The 20,359-nt window shown below is 38.1% G+C and overlaps 1 protein-coding gene across 4 annotated transcripts in view; it reads left to right on the forward strand.

Moving 5' to 3' along the window:
• Positions 1–18,455, forward strand: part of LOC117287943 (transcription factor 12-like) — a 98,996-nt gene extending 80,541 nt beyond the window's left edge. For all 4 annotated transcript variants that reach the window (XM_033768589.1, XM_033768591.1, XM_033768590.1 and 1 more), the window contains 6 exons: positions 10,922–11,006; positions 11,752–11,968; positions 13,090–13,343; positions 14,866–14,998; positions 16,217–16,301; positions 17,592–18,455. In XM_033768589.1, the coding sequence (XP_033624480.1) occupies positions 10,922–11,006; positions 11,752–11,968; positions 13,090–13,343; positions 14,866–14,998; positions 16,217–16,286 (759 nt within the window). In that variant the 3' untranslated portion in view covers positions 16,287–16,301; positions 17,592–18,455. The remainder of the gene's footprint in view (positions 1–10,921; positions 11,007–11,751; positions 11,969–13,089; positions 13,344–14,865; positions 14,999–16,216; positions 16,302–17,591) is intronic.
• Positions 18,456–20,359: the final 1,904 nt, after the last annotated feature.

Below are 20,359 nucleotides of genomic sequence, written 5' to 3' on the forward strand. Positions count from 1 at the left end.
TTGAAAATCAATTGACCATGAAATTTCAGACAAATCACTGCTTTGTTTTATTTGTTCAAGTACTTCGTACAAGATGTTTTGAATAAATATACCTGCATCCTTGGTGTTGTTCTTGTTCCTTTATCTCCATGTACTGTGTGTGCAGCTTAACTTTCATTGTTCATGCAAGTACATTTTTGTATTTATGTGTGAAACATAATTTTATAGTTGCTGTCTGTGTACAATTTTACCGACAAAAAAATAGACCGAGCATCCCACTGAAAAAGTATTGAGTGTTGTCCAAGTACCTTACCTCCAAAGTAATCACATTTTAATCTGAATATAATCATTTAATAATCGACAGCGCAGCTGCAGCATTTCAAATCTAGTGCAGATTTAATTGGTCACACATTTATGCCTGTATTTACTTTGCAGCAAGGCCGAAACCAATTGTGCTTGAGCCAGGGAGAACCAATAACATCTGTAATCTCTGATTATTCCAAATGAAATGAATCTAGCCCCAAGCATTGCTTTGATGTATCAATATCGGCCATAGTGAGCTACAATATTTTCAGTTCTATTTCTTTGTTATGATTGGATAATAATGCAAGTTCAGTATTAGGATGAAACCACTGAAACCATTTTGTCCTTACATGTGCATGTATTTGACGTATTTATATTTCAATTTCCCTTGTTGAGTGGGCTTCATCAGACTCCAACCATGGAGGTACATTGTTTTTGCAACAGCTATTATATGGATAATTTTGTGCCCATTGCCAATTCTTGACCCTGTGTGCACTTTATTGAAGAAAGCCTGGAAGCAACCTACATTGACAAGAGTCCTCCCTGTGAAACCAGCTGTATAAACTCATCTCTTGAAATTGTAACATTGGATTTGTCTTGTTTTTATTGGAGGAAATGGATCAGCTTTTTTTTAGTAAAGACAAAGGAATGAGGATCATGGATGATTCCAATGGAATTGATGGACTCGAGCATAATTTCTTTACCTAGATGCACATCCTCATCCTGTCAACCCAATCACAGATTACGTATTTAGATTTATTAAAGTCAGATATTCTTTTGTAAGTACTTTGAGGATGTTGATTGTATTTTTTTTTTTTTATTTATTTATTTATTTTTTTTTTTTTGGAGGGGGAATTATTTTATTTATTTAATAACTTATTTTATGTGTATCTTATATGTTTGTACGTGTTTTCATTATTATAATTTCTTGGGAGTGGGGGTCGCCTGGTTGTTAAGGGGTTTGTTTGTTTGTTTGTTTGTTTGTTTGTTTGTTTGTTTGTTTGTTTGTTTGTTTGTTTGTTTTGTTTGTTTTGTTTGTTTGTTTGTTTGTTTGTTTGTTTGTTTGTTTGTTTGTTTGTTTGTTTGTTTGTTTGTTTGTTTGTTTGTTTGTTTGTTTGTTTGTTTGTTTGTTTGTTTGTTTGTTTGTTTGTTTGTTTGTTTGTTTGTTTGTTTGTTTGTTTGTTTGTTTGTCTGTCTGTTATTTGGAGGGGGTCTTGAGGAATGATAACTGCCTGTCCACATTAAAGATGCATTGCCCTGTTTGGAAGGAAGAATAATAACCAAGTTGATCAATATGAAAGATTTCTTAAACCTCTTTTTTAGCTGTGAAGGTCTTGGTCATGGCAGGCACACACATACATGTACATACATGTACACTCATATACACTGTGCGTTCGTGTATGATTCATGTACATCATATAGGCCGTGCTTGAGCACTTGAACATCCATAAATATATCATTTATAATCACTAAATCAGCTAGACAGATACGCAGGATCCACTTCTTACACAATAGTTAGCCCAAAGTTAGGGCCACAATGTCTTATGAGAAACAGCTAAAGCAAGGGTTGGGTCAAAGACACTGATGTCTAGAAGTTTTGAAACTTAAGAAGAGAATCCATTGGTTGTTATACTTAACAGATATTAAATACCACATTGTCATTAATCCAAGCTATGTTCTTTATATACATTAGGCTGTGTTTGAAGATTGCACATTCTAATGTTGAAACCAATTAAACATAGTAAACAAACATGGTGATTTGGCAACATGATTATCCATCCAGGCTTACATTCACATAAGCATACGGTAGTATAATTAAACACTGCACATTAGTACCAGACCAATAAGGTAACACACCATGGGTAGAAGGTCTCTGTAGTGGTAGCTCTGAGATCAGACCAGTTTGTACATTGTAAGGTAACACACCATGGGTAGAAGGTCTCTGTAGTGGTAGCTCTGTGATCAGACCAGTTTGTACATTGTAAGGTAACACACCATGGGTAGAAGGTCTCTGTAGTGGTAGCTCCGAGATCAGACCAGTTTGTACATTGTAAGGTAACACACCATGGGTAGAAGGTCTCTGTAGTGGTAGCTCCGAGATCAGACCAGTTTGTACATTGTAAGGTAACACACCATGGGTAGAAGGTCTCTGTAGTGGTAGCTCTGAGATCAGACCAGTTTGTACATTGTAAGGTAACACACCATGGGTAGAAGGTCTCTGTAGTGGTAGCTCTGTGATCAGACCAATTTGTACATTGTAAGGTAACACACCATGGGTAGAAGGTCTCTGTAGTGGTAGCTCTGTGATCAGACCAGTTTGTACATTGTAAGGTAACACACCATGGGTAGAAGGTCTCTGTAGTGGTAGCTCTGAGATCAGACCAGTTTGTACATTGTAAGGTAACACACCATGGGTAGAAGGTCTCTGCAGTGGTAGCTCTGTGATCAGACCAGTTTGTACATTGTAAGGTAACACACCATGGGTAGAAGGTCTCTGTAGTGGTAGCTCTGAGATCAGACCAGTTTGTACATTGTAAGGTAACACACCATGGGTAGAAGGTCTCTGCAGTGGTAGCTCTGTGATCAGACCAGTTTGTACATTGTAAGGTAACACACCATGGGTAGAAGGTCTCTGTAGTGGTAGCTCTGTGATCAGACCAGTTTGTACATTGTAAGGTAACACACCATGGGTAGAAGGTCTCTGTAGTGGTAGCTCTGAGATCAGACCAGTTTGTACATTGTAAGGTAACACACCATGGGTAGAAGGTCTCTGTAGTGGTAGCTCTGTGATCAGACCAGTTTGTACATTGTAAGGTAACACACCATGGGTAGAAGGTCTCTGTAGTGGTAGCTCTGTGATCAGACCAGTTTGTACATTGTAAGGTAACACACCATGGGTAGAAGGTCTCTGTAGTGGTAGCTCTGAGATCAGACCAGTTTGTACATTGTAAGGTAACACACCATGGGTAGAAGGTCTCTGTAGTGGTAGCTCTGAGATCAGACCAGTTTGTACATTGTAAGGTAACACACCATGGGTAGAAGGTCTCTGCTAGTGGTAGCTCTGTGATCAGACCAGTTTGTACATTGTAAGGTAACACACCATGGGTAGAAGGTCTCTGTAGTGGTAGCTCTGTGATCAGACCAGTTTGTACATTGTAAGGTAACACACCATGGGTAGAAGGTCTCTGTAGTGGTAGCTCTGTGATCAGACCAGTTTGTACATTGTAAGGTAACACACCATGGGTAGAAGGTCTCTGTAGTGGTAGCTCTGTGATCAGACCAGTTTGTACATTGTAAGGTAACACACCATGGGTAGAAGGTCTCTGTAGTGGTAGCTCTGTGATCAGACCAGTTTGTACATTGTAAGGTAACACACCATGGGTAGAAGGTCTCTGTAGTGGTAGCTCTGTGATCAGACCAGTTTGTACATTGTAAGGTAACACACCATGGGTAGAAGGTCTCTGCAGTGGTAGCTCTGTGATCAGACCAGTTTGTACATTGTAAGGTAACACACCATGGGTAGAAGGTCTCTGTAGTGGTAGCTCTGAGGTCAGACCAGTTTGTACATTGTAAGGTAACACACCATGGGTAGAAGGTCTCTGTAGTGGTAGCTCTGTGATCAGACCAGTTTGTACATTGTAAGGTAACACACCATGGGTAGAAGGTCTCTGTAGTGGTAGCTCCGAGATCAGACCAGTTTGTACATTAAATGGAAGCAAGGTTGAATAATAAACAAACGTTAACCTTCAGTGTGAAAGGACTCAATAAGATGTGCTAATAAAACAAAACAAGTGATTACGCATGCTACAAAATATGTACGGGTAGTTTAAATTAATGATAAATTAATTGAATTATTAACTGAAGAAGCAACTAAATTTTGAAACAACTTAAATAAAGCAAAGTGGAGTTAGTGGGAATTATAACACCCCTTACAAATATTCTGCCTTTTTATTGGTTTAGAGCGCGTCACATGATATATCTTAGTTTTACTAGAAATGGCGGCCGTGTGATAGTGCATCGTTTGCCCTGTGATAGTCCGACCACTATCTCACGGCGTGCAGTACCCAGACGTCTTTTAACCCACCTTCAACCCACTCAGTTTTGTTTCTGAAACGCACGTATTGTGTACGAGGATGATAAATAGTCGGTTGGGGTGTTATAAAACAAATAATGTCTGCTTTTACTTATGCTATGGTTAAAACTCCGACTGTCTCGGTGATCCCCGGACCGTTCCATATTTTTGGCTGCGCCTCATGGAAAATAGAACGCTGCGGGGATTACCTTGGGAGTCGTAGTTTTAACCATAGCACTGGAAGCAGTCAATAATTGTATACTGGCTGACTGGAGACCTAACAAATGGGCTTATTTTATTTGTAAGAGTCAACTCAAAGGAACTGAGTAGAAAATGACAATGAAGAAGCATTGGACATTTGAAGAGTCTGTTGCATAGTACACGTTGCAGAATTATTGTAAATATGTAACCTAGACCTGCCAGCTATTTCCATAGTGTGATGAGAGAACAGTTCTATCCCAGCTTCCATAGGAAATTAACAAGATTGTTGTACCTTGGGGTTTTCAATTTTTTTTTTTTTACGTCTGCCATGGTGATGTCTTTGGTTTGTTCATATCTGTTTTGAGAATAGTCAGGAGTACTTCCCAATACCTGCCTGCTTTCCAAATCGTAAAAGAGCTTGCAGTTAAAGGCAGTGGACACTATTGGTAATTGTCAAAGATCGGTCTTCTCACTTGGTGTATCTCAGCATATGCATAAAATAACAAACCTGTGAAAATTTGAGCTCGATTGGTCGTGGGAGTTGTGAGATAACTATGAAAGAAAAAACACCCTTGTCACACGAAGATGTGTGCTTTTTAGGTGTTCGGGCAACAGCCCCACCAACTCATTGATTTTGTTCGTTTTTTTTTTTTTGTTTTTTTTTAGGTGTTCGGCCAACAGCCGAACAACTATTGTTATTGTTCTGGTTTTTTTTTGTTTTTTTCCTCGCGTTCTTCTTTCCCTGCGAACCTTCTCCAGCAATTTTAAACAAAAGTAAAGCTTGTACAAACTTAAAACTTACTATGTACATCGGCAATAGTGAGTAGACGAAACCGCCACTTTTTGGGAATGATTACGTCATTGATGACGTCATGGCAAGGTTTTTAAAGTTGAAAAACGACATTTGCTTTTCGCTGTATCTCAACGAATATTAATGCTATGATGTTCATACTTGGGCATCACATAGATAAAGACTTGGACAACATTTGAAAAGTTAATGCCAAAATCGTATGACCTCATCTTCCGGTCGTACCGGAAGGTCAAACTCTGCCTTTGTGTTTTTTGTGTTTTTTTGTAAAAAAAGACAATTTGTTGTCATAACTCAAGATTGATATGGAATTTAACATTGAAACTCATCAGACAATTGAACCTTAATTATAAGACCACACAAACTTAATGATGTCATGATGACGTCATCAGGTTTTGAATTACAACAAATCAAAGTTAAATATTTTAAAGAAATCATAACTCCTGAACCACATAGTGGATTTTGACAATCTACATATCATCGGACAGGTCGACCAAACTTCAAAAAACGCTACACACAAAATGACCCCATTTGACCTTGACTTCCGGCTCAAACCAAAGGTTGAACAATTTTACAATTTTTTATCTCTAAAACTACGTAACATTTCAACATAAATTTTGCATCCCGTTATAGATGAGTGATCCTGCTCAAACTTTCCCACAGAGATGATACCAATTTGACCTGAAACTCTGGTCGAAATCGGACGATAAAGCCCACGGATGTGTTGACCCGCGTGATAACTGCGTACACTGCAAAAGCGCTTTGGCTGGCCGTTCCGCTCCATTGATCACACCTTGTTCAGTCCACGAGGCCTGTGTGTTCTGCTCGGAATAGTGCATCGTTTGACTGTACGCGTGATTTCGATTCATGTTTTGACAAGTCTCAGGTCATTGTACTTACAACGTAGCGCTAGTTTAATGGTGTACCAACATTTTACAATTGAAGTCCGCTCATATCATATTCGGCGTCAAATTGTTCCCCTGTTCGCCCTTCTCATGGCTTAATTATCAAAACGGAATTAAAGACGAAGCTTCGCTGAGATGGCCACCTACTGCAGCGATTCGTATGACTTTTAATTATGTGAGAAAATGCAACCAGAAAAAGATGAACATTGGTTATGTTTTGATCAAACACCGGGAAGCGGATTCGTGACATCGACTCGTGAAGGGTGTTTCTATCCGGCACTCAAGGCAGTGTTTAGCGCGCTACACGGTAAAGCTTTGTGTACAAATCATTGCTTTTCAAAATAAGTGTTTATTTAATGCCTAACAAAATCTAACGTGCATCCCAGTTATCTTAGTTGTATCTGTACCCGTGTCGTACACTTGCGAAACCTCTGTAATACTTAATAAATAAGTCTGTTACAGTTATTTACTTCACAAGTCTAAAATTAGTAAACTGTTGTTTCGTATAAAGTTTCCCCAAATCCAGTTAACCTTTTAAGAAGTTTACTCTTGAGTTAAACATCACAAGGATCACAAAACCTTCAAACTTTGCACATAGTTAGCTCTTTACTAATAAAATACATCGCTTTAACAAGTATTAAACTTAGCATTTGTTTTCTGTGCAAAGAAAGGTATAAATGTAATAGATTTACACTTTTACTTTCTGTGAAAATTAAAAAGCTATCAACAATCTGTTCATAGATTTAATTTTCCTCGTGTTCTTCTTTACCTCTGAACCTTCCCAAGCAATTTTAAACAAAAGTTAAGCTTGTATAAACTTAAAACTTACCATGTACATAGGCACCAGTGAGTTGATGAAACCGCCACTTTTTTAGAATGATGACGTCATGACAGGGTTTTTAATGTTAAAAAAGGACCATTTGCTTGTTGCTGTATCTCAACGAATATAAAAGCAATGATGTTCATACTTGGGCATCGGATAGATAAAGACTTGGACAACATTTGAAAAGTTAACGCAAAAATCGTACGACGTTAACTTCCGGGTCGTTACCCTGGATCAAAGTTCGCCTTCGTGTTTTTTTTATATAAAAAAAACTTTCGAGCTTATCTACGGAATAACTCAAGATTGAGATTGATTTGAACGTTGAAACTCAACAGATAGGTGAACCTTGGTATCAAGACACCACAGACCTAACTATGTCATAATGACGTCATCGGGCATTAGACTACAATAAATCAAAGTTTAAAATTTGTAAAAATCATATGGCGCGCAATTTGGGGGGAATATCCAACGGCGCTCTATTTGGTCCAACGAAAGAGGGCGCGGTTGGGTATAAAGATTTTAGAAACATTGAGCGCTATGTGCAGAGCGGAAAATCGCAATAGTTGAGTGATAACGTCTCGCACCAAAACCACAACCTTTTTTGAATTGATGACGTCAATGATGAAGTCATTACATTAAATAGCTAGAAAATTTATATCTTGAGAATCACAAATGCTACCAATAAGCTATTTTTATGGTCTTTTCCACGACAAAAGTATTGTTAGTGTTTGACCTTGCTTTCGTTTAGAACCGGCTTTTTATCGTGACATAAGATTTTCAGTTGAAAAACTAAACCTAAAAATCCGGAGTGGCTTTGCATTAACGATCGCATTATGGCACACTTTTCTAAAACATTTTAAGGGGATTCTCAAATCTGTAATGCACATTTAACTATAAAATAACGACACATTGTATAAAAAACATCTTTATGGTTCAATGTTTTTGAACCACGTCATCACGTAGCGTCCAACCGAACACCGTGTTTTTGTAATTAACAAAAAGCACTATGTCTAGTTGTTTTTCTTATTCTTCTCGGTGTCGATTGTCCGCAAGAAAAAGCATAGATGCGAAGCTTGCATTAAGTTAAAACTTTGCACACAGGTAGACAATAACCAGCAGATGATACAAAAGTTCTTACGTCACGATGACGTCATCAGTTGACGAGATACACTCATTCAAAGTTTATTATTTCAAAAAATCATAACTTTTGATCTGCATGACGGATTTTTACAATCAATACATCATCGGAAAGGGCATTAAAAACTCCGTAAACACCTCACAGACATGACCCCATTTTGATCTTGTCTTCCGGTTCAAAATCGAGGTTGAAAATTCTAAAATTCATGTATGAAGAACTACAAAATTCCCCCATTGATTGCGTGTAAAGATTTTACAATTACATGTACATGTACTTAGTCACCACGTGTAAGCATGCGGTGCATTGCGGTCACCACGTGTAAGTATGCTGTATTATTTCAAAAAATCATAACTTTTGATCTGCACAACGGATTTTGATAATCAATACATTATCGGAAAGGGCATTAAAAACCCCGTAAACACCTCTAAGACATGACCCCATTTTGATGTCGTCTTCCGGTTCAAAATCGAGGTTGAAAATTCTAAAATTCATGTATAAAGAACTACAAAATTCCCCCATTGATTGCGCGTAAAGCTTTTACAATTACATAAACATGTACTTTGTCACCACGTGTAAGCATGCGGTGCATTGCGGTCACCACGTGTAAGTATGCGGTGCATTGAGGAGCATAGTCACGCTCTGCACCACGTGTTGATTGTTTTAGTCTGCGTACCATACTGCGTTGAATAACACCTGTCACTAAAGTTAAGCAAATTCGGGCCCAGTCAGTATTTGGATGGGAGACCACTTGGCGACCAAAATTTGTACGATTTATTTTTGTATTTAATTTTTTTTTTCTCCTATAAATAGCTTCGCTTTAGTCTGTTTTCAAGGCGTTTTCAACAAAGATTTTCCTCCTAGTTAGTCTCTTCTCCAGTCGTCATTATGCATAAGCTCCCATATCCTCAACCACACAAGCTATTTTGACAATCTATACATCATATGAAAGGGCTTTACGTACGTAGTCTGTTTTCAAGGTGTTTTCAACAAACATTTCCTTTTCGGTTAGTTAGTCTCTTCTCCAGTCGTCATTATGCATAAGTTCCTATGTCCTCAACCACACAAGCTATGTTGACAATCTATACATCATATGAAAGGGCTTTACGTACGTAGTCTGTTTTCAGATGTTTTCAACAAACATTTCCTATTCGGTTAGTTAGTCTCTTCTCCAGTCGTCATTATGCATAAGTTCCTATGTCCTCAACCACAAAAGCTATTTTGACAATCTATACATCATATGAAAGGGCTTTACGTACGTAGTCTGTTTTCAAGGCGTTTTCAACAAACATTTCCCTCCTGGTTAGTTAGGCTCTTCTCCAGTTGCCATTATTCATCAGTTCACGTTTCCTCAACCACAAAAGCTATTTTGACAATCTATACATCATATGAAAGGGCCTCATGTACATGTATTCCACAAAAATGGGTGTGTTGGTGACCTTCTCTTGACTTTTTGACCTTTTTAAACTGAAAGAGCCTGTAAAACGCTTTGAAAAGGCAGTATTTAAAGGCTTTTAGGTTGAAATGTACACTTTTTGATGCTTTTTCCATAAAATTATTACACATCGAGAAAACTGTTTGGTTTTGATTTCTTTGTAATTTGACGAACTATTAACAATACTTGTTTCATTTATTCAAACACTGACCCAACAATAGCCGAACACCTAGTGTTTGTTTCTACAAACACTATATCTAGTATATGCTTGATTTCGAGACCTCAAATTCTAAACTTGAGGTCTCGAAATCAAATTCGTGGAAAATTACTTCTTTCTTGAAAACTATGTCACTTCAGAGGGAGCCGTTTCTCACAATGTTTTATACTATCAACCTCTCCCCATTACTCGTTACTAAGTGAGGTTTTATGACAATAATTATTTTGAGTAATTACCAATAGTGTCCACTGCCTTTAAGGGCAGGCACTGTTATTTGGGGCAAGGTACTTGCAAAGTTGAGTAAAACACACTTTTGAGCAACATGCCTTGCATTATTGTACATAAATTAAGAAAGAGAATGAAGGAAGGTTTCCTTTACATTGCCTGGCAAGAATTAACACAAGCTGATTACCACCATCCACAGATGCAGAGATAAAAGTGGAGTTGACTGGCAAAGTGTCAATGATTGAAATGAGCCCAAAGCGTGTAACTTGTTGAGATATTGTACATAATTCTTATAGATGTGATGTTTGATTTCTCTGTTTCAATTGTTCATTGAGGTGCCCTTGTGTTGCTGGACACTTCATTTTAATGTCTTATGCATAACCTATTGTAATGTCTTATGCATTACCTATTTTAATGTCTTATGCATTACCTATTTTAATGTATTATGCATTACCTATTTTGTCTATTGAATCTTAAACAATATTCTTGATTTCCTTGGGGTGAATATACAAATTATCTTATTTAGTTATACATGTAGTGCATTTACTTGGCTTGTGAGTGAAGTAAATTGATTCATTAGTAATAACAAAATAGTTGAGTTTATCATTGCACTTTTTATGCAGCCAAAATTGATGGTTGGTTCTTCAGTGGACATTTTAAAGACATCTACTTTGTCAAGCCCAGAAGAACAAATCCTACAAACTTATATAACATGTTTGCTTAATTGAGCCTATACATGTACATGTAGGTATCCTGTTAGGCCATAGGGTTTGATGACTGAGTGAGAACTTATCATGATGTTGTTTATTTGATTACAGTCAGGGTCACCATCTGTAGAGAGGAATGCAGTGGCAGGACCTGTGCCTGCATCTGACTTGAGTCAAACACAGCAGCCATTCAATGGTAAGATATCATCCATACCGATGCTATTACAGTTCAAGAAATGTTGTGAAGTTAGTGTTTAATAGAGAAATATGGCTGCAAAGTACCTTAACTTGTAGAGACAGGAGATACCAACACCTTCATGTACACATCAAAGGCCCAATTGGTTAATGTAATGCTGGCAACTAATCAGTTTGTATTGTTTGGAATTAATCAAATAACAACATTTTAAAGAGATGGTATACTCATATCAAAGTGTATGTTACAAGTTTTCAACTCCAGTTTCCTTGAAGCTTCTTGGATTGTTTGGTGCCAAGCTTCAGGATAATATACAGTGGTTAGTTCCAGTCAACAAACAGTGATGTATTAATTATGTATACACTGTTGGGCATGGGTAAACACAACTGATTCCAGTCTTTATTTGTTTGGACAATATTGTGGTTTCTCTTATTGTCTGTCTCTACTGTTTGCTCATGGATCACCCACTGTGAAAATGTCAAATTATGAAGTGATTGGGATAATGTGTTGACCAGACTTAGCCACGCCTTGTACTGTTTTTTTCTTGACTGAACTTTGGTCTGTAAAAAAAAAGTAAAATGAAAACAACATTTGAGTGGGCATGCTGTGACACAATTGGCATCATGCACAGCGCATTCAAAGCTCATAGACTTGTAGGGTTACACTCATTCTAATTCAAGTGCATTTTTTCAAGACATGTTTGGTGGTTTGTTGAAACATGGTTAACTTTGTGCTTAATTTGTTGCAGCTGTTCAAGGTGAGCTGCTGAGCCAGAGTATGGACACAGATCGCAAGCCAACACCTAAACCTAAGAAATCCAAGACAAGTCCATCTCATGACAAGCTTAAATTGAACAACTCTAAAGATACTCACAACAAGTTGCCTGAGTCTGAGGATCCATCAACTACTCAAAACACAAGGAAGGAACTTCCAGTGGCAGCCAAGAGTAAAAAGCAGTATGATGAGTTGAGTTTGGGTTGTATACTTTGTTTATAAGTGACCCGTGACTGCCCAAGGATTTCAACATGAAAATCCTTAAACTATTATTATTAGCGATTAGTGGGGGCAACGTTGAATTCCTGTAACTAGCATCGAGTACTGCAGACATTGAATAGAATACTGAGTGGTTTTTTTTTTGTACCCTTACACCTTGTGAGTAATGCTAGACGATATCACAAATATTGAATGACGATATATAGTCGGGTATATGTCATTGATATTATGTCATATCCCAAAGATTTTTGATAATTGAACATAAAAAGAGCAGCATGGCTAGATGGAAATGCATAAAACAGAGTCTTCAGTGTAATGCTGTGATCCAACAGAATTAGAACCCTTCGGTTTTACAGAATCCAAACCCAAACAAAACTTGGTTTCTCACTGCACTGACCCATATTTTACTGAATGCCAAACATCTTTTTGGAAAAAAAACCTTTGCCAATTATTTAAAAAGCTTTAACAGCTTATGAAGGCAGCTTAATTTTTTAAACCAAAGATATTGTGGAAGAGTTATGGCCGAGCAGTTAAGAGCACCGAATTCAAACTCTGGTGGTTCTGATCAGCAGAGTGTGGGTTCGAATCCCCAGCCGTGACACTTGTGTCCTTAAGCAAGACACTTAACAACTTCTTTGTCTTTCGGATGGGACGTTACGAAGTTGGTCCCGTGTATTGTGTAACGCACGTAAAAGAACCCAGTGCACTTATCGAAAAGAGAAGGGGTTCGCCCCGGTCTTCCTGGCCGAATTGGCGGCATATTGCGCCACAGCACCTAGTAAACTGTTAAATGGTGCTTTATGTAAAAGGAGTAGATCTCTTAATTCAAAAACCTAGCCCCGCATACCTTGCAGGAAATACTGTATGTTTCAGCACTTTGAGACGCCCTTCGGGTGTATAAAGCGCTATATAAATATTGACTATTATTATTATTAAGATGGTATTGTGGGTTGCATTGGTGCATTAATTAATAATATGGAGAGACTAACACAGCAAAGAGTTTTCTCAATGCTGGAATTGATCCAATCGTATAGCTAGCAGTTGAGTTCAAGGAAATGTAACCATCATTTGTTTAATTTCCTTCCTGCATTAGTTATACATCTGTTAACGGTGATGACAGTGAAGAAGACGCTTCCTTGACACCAGAGCAGAAACATGTAAAGGAGAAGGAGCGTCGACATGCTAACAATGCAAGAGAACGCATTAGAGTACGTGATATCAACGAGGCTTTTAAGGAGCTGGGTCGTATGACCTGTATACATCTCAAGAGTGACAAGGCTCAGACTAAACTCTCCATTTTACACCAAGCAGTCTCTGTAATTACAAGTTTGGAACAACAAGTCAGAGGTAAAGAGATATATAATAACAATGGTGTGTCATCTATTGATAATTGGGTACACTTTAGTTTGATCATTACTCGCGTGTGAATGCCAGTGTCAGCAGATGTATTTGCTATAATATAAATAATTATAATAATATATGATGTGGTTTGACGAAGTTGAGGCCGATGCCAGTGTATCTCTCAGAAAAGGAGAAATATGGTCATATTTTTCCACATTGGAAAAAGACCCGAGCTGCGTTGTTCAAGACCTGTTGCAGGCGAGATATGGATATTAGCACTTCTGCACAAATTTGAGATGTGTGCAGCCATGCCAAACAATTGGTCAAACAAAACTTCAACATGGCGAGCACGGTTGGAGACTGAAGAGGAGATGTAGTTAGGAGTGGAGGTTATCACTTTTATCAGTTTGAAATATGTGTTGGTATCAATGGAACTAGATGCTGTGATGTCAACAAAAGGTAGTGTGTACAATGTATGTTGTGACAAGTACAGGACCCACAACAGAACCTTCAGGTTTGCCAATAGCAATAGACACAATTTGAGCACTCTCATGAAGGTCGGACTGAATCCATTGTAGAGTTACGCTTGGGATCATTGTAGAGCTAGCCCAGTGATACCAAGCCTGTCTGAAACACGCTGCCCAGTGATACCAAGCTTGTCTGAAACACGCTGCCCAGTGATACCAAGCCTGTCTGAAACACGCTGCCCAGTGATACCAAGCCTGTCTGAAACACGCTGCCCAGTGATACCAAGCCTGTCTGAAATACGCTGCCCAGTGATACCAAGCCTGTCTGAAATACGCTGCCCAGTGATACCAAGCCTGTCTGAAACACGCTGCCCAGTGATACCAAGCCTGTCTGAAACACGCTGCCCAGTGATACCAAGCCTGTCTGAAATACGCTGCCCAGTAATACCAAGCCTGTCTGAAACACGCTGCCCAGTGATACCAAGCCTGTCTGAAACACGCTGCCCAGTAATACCAAGCCTGTCTGAAACACGCTGCCCAGTGATACCAAGCCTGTCTGAAATACGCTGCCCAGTGATACCAAGCCTGTATGAAACACGCTACCCAGTGATACCAAGCTTGTCTGAAACAGAAGTGGAGATGTGTGAGTGTATTTGGGAAGCTTAAAGATAAGTCTGGCACATCGGTTTTGGAGCCGTCGAAGGCGAGAAACATCTTTCTTTGAGACACCATTCAGGAGGCAGCTGCCATAGTCCAGCTAGGACAGAATAAAGGCACTGACAGTATCAAGGCAAGGACTGAAATCTAGAAACCATATGATTCGGCTGAGGTTGGGGACATGCCAGTTGGACAACTCTCTCCAGATCTTCGGAGAGGAATGGTAGAGTTTTACACAACTCTTATGGATCAAGTCCATCTTTCATTAGCAAAGGTGTAACATATACACACAATATCTACACAATATCTACACAATAAGCATGTTGATGTATGTACACTGATATTCCCACATTATTTCAGGTTTTTTGATCAGCTTTTTGTGTGAATCTCTTATTCTTATATAGAGCGTAATCTGAATCCCAAAGCAGCGTGCCTTAAGAGACGAGAAGAAGAGAAGGTTGAAGAGAGGAACATGGCTGGTGGGGGTGGGCCACCAAGTACAGACTCCATGAACTCACCCCCTGGTATGGGATCTAGGTAAATGCATTATGGTTTTAAAGATTGATGAGATTGTGATTAGTTTTCTCTTTATCAGGTTTATGCTGACGATGCCTTCACATTCTCTTGGTACACTTTGGTTTGACTTTGTGCAAATAATTCAAATTCTTATTTCTTCTTTCGTTGTGGATTTAAAATTGTTGGTACACAAACCGTGGAAAACAATAATGTATATGTGTAACCTGCCTTTTCACAGCTTCAAAAACATTTGCAAACATGATTTTGGATGTGCAAAGCTAACAAAAACACCCAAGCTCACATGCCACAACTTATGATACATGTATGTATACATGGAGAACAAAGTAATGTAATTCCATATCTTTTGACTTTTTAGATTTGCTTGTAACAGACATAAACTTTAAACCTGCCAAATGTTCAGATAATTTTAGATGTTTAAAATAAAATTGAAGACTCTCCCCCACTTGAACTACATGTGCATGAGACATTTTTTCTTTTTTTCTTTTTTTACCCAAATGTTTTCTGGAGTAGGACGAGTAACCAGACCTTTTGTCTATGTAGTGCAATAGAGCAAGGCTACTTAAATAACACTACTGCCATCAAGTTTACAAAGTTTACAAACAGCTCTGATCTTTTCCTGATATGTCCTTCTCAAAGTTTTGGGAATTAAGTTGACCACAAATATCACAAATGTTGGACACAAATGACCATGCAGTGCCATTATGTGCACTGTAAACTAGGCGGGTCCAATCCAATGCCGATCTATCAAAAGTTCCAGATTATTTTCACCCATATCGGTCACCCTCCTTGACCTTGCCAGGGTTCCCTTTTCTTTCCAAAATTCTGTGATCTTTGCAACCTATTGTTTCATCATTAAGACTCTGATTTCCTCTGAGTATTTCCATCCTTACGTTTTTCATATTCATCTTGCTAATAGTATTCATATCTTGAAATACCACAGTGCAGAACACATGTAGTACGTTTTGTTTTTTTCTGAACAAAAACAAAGCCCTGTGACATAATAGCCCACACTGTATGCGACATAAGTCTATCAAGAGCTCTGCCATTTTCCCATCTGAAGCTCACAACGGTTGTGCATTTGTAGGTTATCGGAGGTGAGTATTTTCAAATTCCCAACTTGTTAAGTGTCGTTTCAGTCAGTCAATAACATAATGAATACTCAATATGCATCAAATATCAAAGTGTGTCTGATAAATAAATTTGTTTTGATTTGTTTAGCTGGAGCCCAAGTTATATGTCACAATCTCCTGGCTCAGCATGCAACCTTCGACAACCTGCTAGCTTATGAGATCCATAACATCAAGTATGTAATAAGTCATTTGATGTATCAAAGTTTACAAACAATAGGCTACAGTTGTTAGTTCTTGTTGTTTTTTCTTATATTTTACCATGCTTTTAAATCTGATACATTTACAAAAGGTAACTTTCTGTTTTCTTTTTTAATAGAAAAGTTAATTATAGCTGTTGATAATGAAATGACAGTCACCACTGATTAGGGAAAATTGTAAAATTTAGATGAAAGTAAATAACTTTTAGGAATATGCATCTGGATGAAGAAGGTTATTTGTGGTTTATCCATGTATTCGTGTGTGTCAAGCAATACTCTATGTTTTGGAGTATTCAACATGAACTAAAAGAATTTCAATACAAACTTAATGAAATAAGCATAAAATAACAAAACTGTGAAAATTTGAGCTCATTTGGTCATCGACGTTGCGAGATAATAATGAAAGAAAAAACACCCTTGTCACACGAAGTTGTTTGCTTTCAGATGCTTGATTTCAAGGCCTTAAAATCTAATTATGAGGTCTCAAAATCAAATTCGTGGAAAACTAAAAGCCTGGGTTAAAAAAAAATATTACGTCTTGCTTTGTTCTTTAGATTTGTAATAAATTATTAAAGTTGCAAAAATTGTCAAAACAACAGGATGACGTCATCTAGTAAAAGAGTATATTTAGATGTTTTTAATCTGCCGCTAGAGGGTGCACTTATCTTTGGGGGCGTCATCAATTGCTTTTTTTTTTCAACCAAACCTTTGCCAGACTTGTATGCTGCAACCTAAAAGCCATTAAAGAACACCTTTTCAAATCATTTTACAGTCACTTCCGGTTTAAACAGGTCAAAAAGTCGAGAAAAGTTCACCAACATATCCATTTTTGTAAAGTACGTAAAGCCCTTTCATATGATGTATAGATTTTCAAAATGGCTGATGTTGTTGAGGAAATAATTATGAACTTATGAAAAATTGACGTCTGTAGAAGAGACTAACTAACCGAAAAGGCACGTATGTAGCGCAATCACAGGAGCGTGAATATACACAGTACACTCTACACATGGTGTACAATGTATGTGTAAAATCTTTACAGGCAACCAATGGGGGAATTTCGTAGTTCTTTATACATGAATTTTTGAATTTTCAACCTCAATTTTGAACCGGAAGACAAGGTCAAAATGGGGTCATGTCTGCTTCGCCTCAGGAACTAGTTTGTCAACTTCCAATACCTCGGGGAGCAAATATCGACTAGTCACCCTCAAACCATGTTATATTTTTATGATAACATCTCTGATGGATTAATATTGCTTTTATTTTTAGTTTCAGATAATCACCTCAAACAACCTCGTCAGAGATATCATCAAACAACATGATAAAGACCACAATGATTGCCATGGAAACAACAGTATCTTCTACACATTTGGATGTTTGAGATTGTACAGCAGCAAATAGAAGGTCTAGCCTTTATACAGTTTACTTTCAAACATTAATGTCAATGATTCAAAACACACTTGTGCTTCACTAAAGCTAATTGATATGTTGTTTTTGTCTTTTGAAAACCATATTCTGTCTTGAAGTTTGAAGACTAATATTAGATACAGAGAATGATTAAAGGTATAATGTTTACCTTGAGTAAGACTTAAAAAGTAGGATGTTGATGGGCTTATTGCAATCAACTAAACCTGAACCATGACTGACGTAAAATGCTGCAGCAATATATTTTTTTCAGCCATGTAGCCAATACATGGCCTTAGTATGTCAAATCACTGGACAGACCTTGCCAAACTGTATTCATCACCCACTGTTCCTTACTTTCCGTCTCATTTTGTTTGGAAATCTCTTGACATCCTTGTTTGGGATGTGAGAAAATACTCATTGACCTCAAGGTTGTTCATACTTAAAGAAGAGAACATTGCCAAAAGTATTTGAGATTAGGTAACACACCTGTAAGTGTTGAAAACCACAAGTTGTCAAATGTTATTTTGATAACTTTACTGTAAATGACAATGTCCAACTAAATGTGAATGGTAGATGATGGTTACGAGCTACCCTCATTTAACTCCAATTTGTGTTTCTTGGTAACTTACTTTGCTGTTAAATGCTACATTACATGTTTGTAGAGTAACTAAAGACTTATCTCATTACCTTCTGGAGATTACATTGTCTCTCACCTAACAATTGGTAGTCTTGGTTCCAAGACCATTGGTGTTGCGCGGTCACACACAACCAACGTTCCGATTATGCACGGCAAAAACTATACACGCTTGTAATGAACGAACGCTAGCGGGCGCTCTGTTTCTCTGATTTAGATCTCACCATGGTCTTGCACATTTGCAACGACGGGTGTTAACTTTTTTATTGTTTTTCGGCAAATCTCCCCCGTCTTTCCGGTGGAGCCAATCAGAGGCTGCGTTGCGGTTGGCTCATGAATAATTCATCAGTGTTGTGCATGCAGTGTACAATGCATGCAGTAATTGCGTTGCATGACTTTTGCTATACTCTGCGTGTGTGTGTGGGTATATGTTTTTATCGGAGTATAATAATGTCCAGATCAGTCGGATTTAAAACTTTGCCACATGGTGGAAATACGATAAAGGAAGGTTTGCAAACCTTTCTATGTATAATATCCAGATCCAGACTACTGCATTGCCATGATGCAGCTTGAAATGCGATCGTGGCGTTATGCTCCCGACGTGCCAGGGCCCACACTGATGAAGCCTGTATTGGCTAAACAATTTGCTTATAGTTAGCACAAAATAGTATTGCTTTTTGATATTGTAGCGTAACCTAAACATATCTTGGAGTGTATAAGCGTAGCTGAGTAGCTGCGTAGCTTGGAACGTAACAGTATCTTTTGGAGCGTAAGCATATCTTGGAACGTAATTCGTAGCTGCGTATCTTGGAACGTAAGCGTAACTTGACATGGGATTGAAAGTGTACCTTTTGATATTATAGCGTAACTTGAAGGAACATAAGCAGATCTGTAAGCGCAGCTGAGTAGCTGTGTAGCTTGGAACGTTGACATCTTTTGGAACGTAAGCATATCTTGGACTGAAGCGTAGCATCTTGGAACATAAACGTAGCTGCGTATCTTTGAACGTAAGCATAGCTTGACTCGGGCTTGAAAGCGTACCTTTTGATATTATAGTGTAACTTGAAGGAACGTAGACCTAAGCATATCTTTGAACGTAAACGTAGCCGAGTAACTGCGCAGCTTGGAACGTAACCATATAATATTTTTGGGAATGTAGTCGTAACAATATCTTTTGGAACAACTCATGAGAAATTGCGAATTTTGATTGCTTGTCGGGTGGCGACTACTGCTATTCAACTCCCAGTTATTTGAGGCGAGTAGTCAGGTCATAAATTCCACTAGTTGCCCAGTTTAATCATTACCTCAAAAATAACTCTTCATTCACAGAATTAAAAAATAATACTTTGTTTGGCAAAATTATGCTTTGAGGGAATTTTGTTTTAGCATTATTTTTATTTCAACCTTTTATAAAAAATTCTCATAATATTTTTAAGCTACTCACACAATAACACTGTCAATATAACCATGGAGGTAGATGCGATATTCCTACGTTTTGACATCATCAAAATTACCTGAAAACTCACAACAAAAAGAAATTAGGGGGCCATGAATCAAAATGGAGCATATTGGAACGTTGCGATCATAAGAAACAACGGAGTCGACACCCGCAAGCTGGGAGTTCATAGCGCCCGGGATTTAACACCTCCAACCCCCACGAGACACGGCATGGGCGGTACGTGATATTCCACAAGGCTTATTTCACGTTCCGATTGCTCCACGCCGTGGGGCCATACAAGCGTCCGTTACACGGACTCTCTGAATGCTAATCTTATGTTCGATTTTTGACCATTATTTACGATTTCAAATCGTCACGTATCCATAATCTGAATAGGTAGTCTATACTTAAAATTTCACTGTTTTCCTTTTAATAGGCCTATAATGACCACGGAATTACTCTTTGAGCAAAGATTATTAAAAATAGAGCGCCGATCATATTGACCTTTGACTCGGTCTAGTTTGAATAGTCATCTTCAATTCGTCACGTGAGATGAAT

Source organism: Asterias rubens, chromosome 3 (genome assembly GCF_902459465.1).
Source record: "Asterias rubens chromosome 3, eAstRub1.3, whole genome shotgun sequence".
Lineage (NCBI taxonomy): Eukaryota > Metazoa > Echinodermata > Asteroidea > Forcipulatida > Asteriidae > Asterias > Asterias rubens.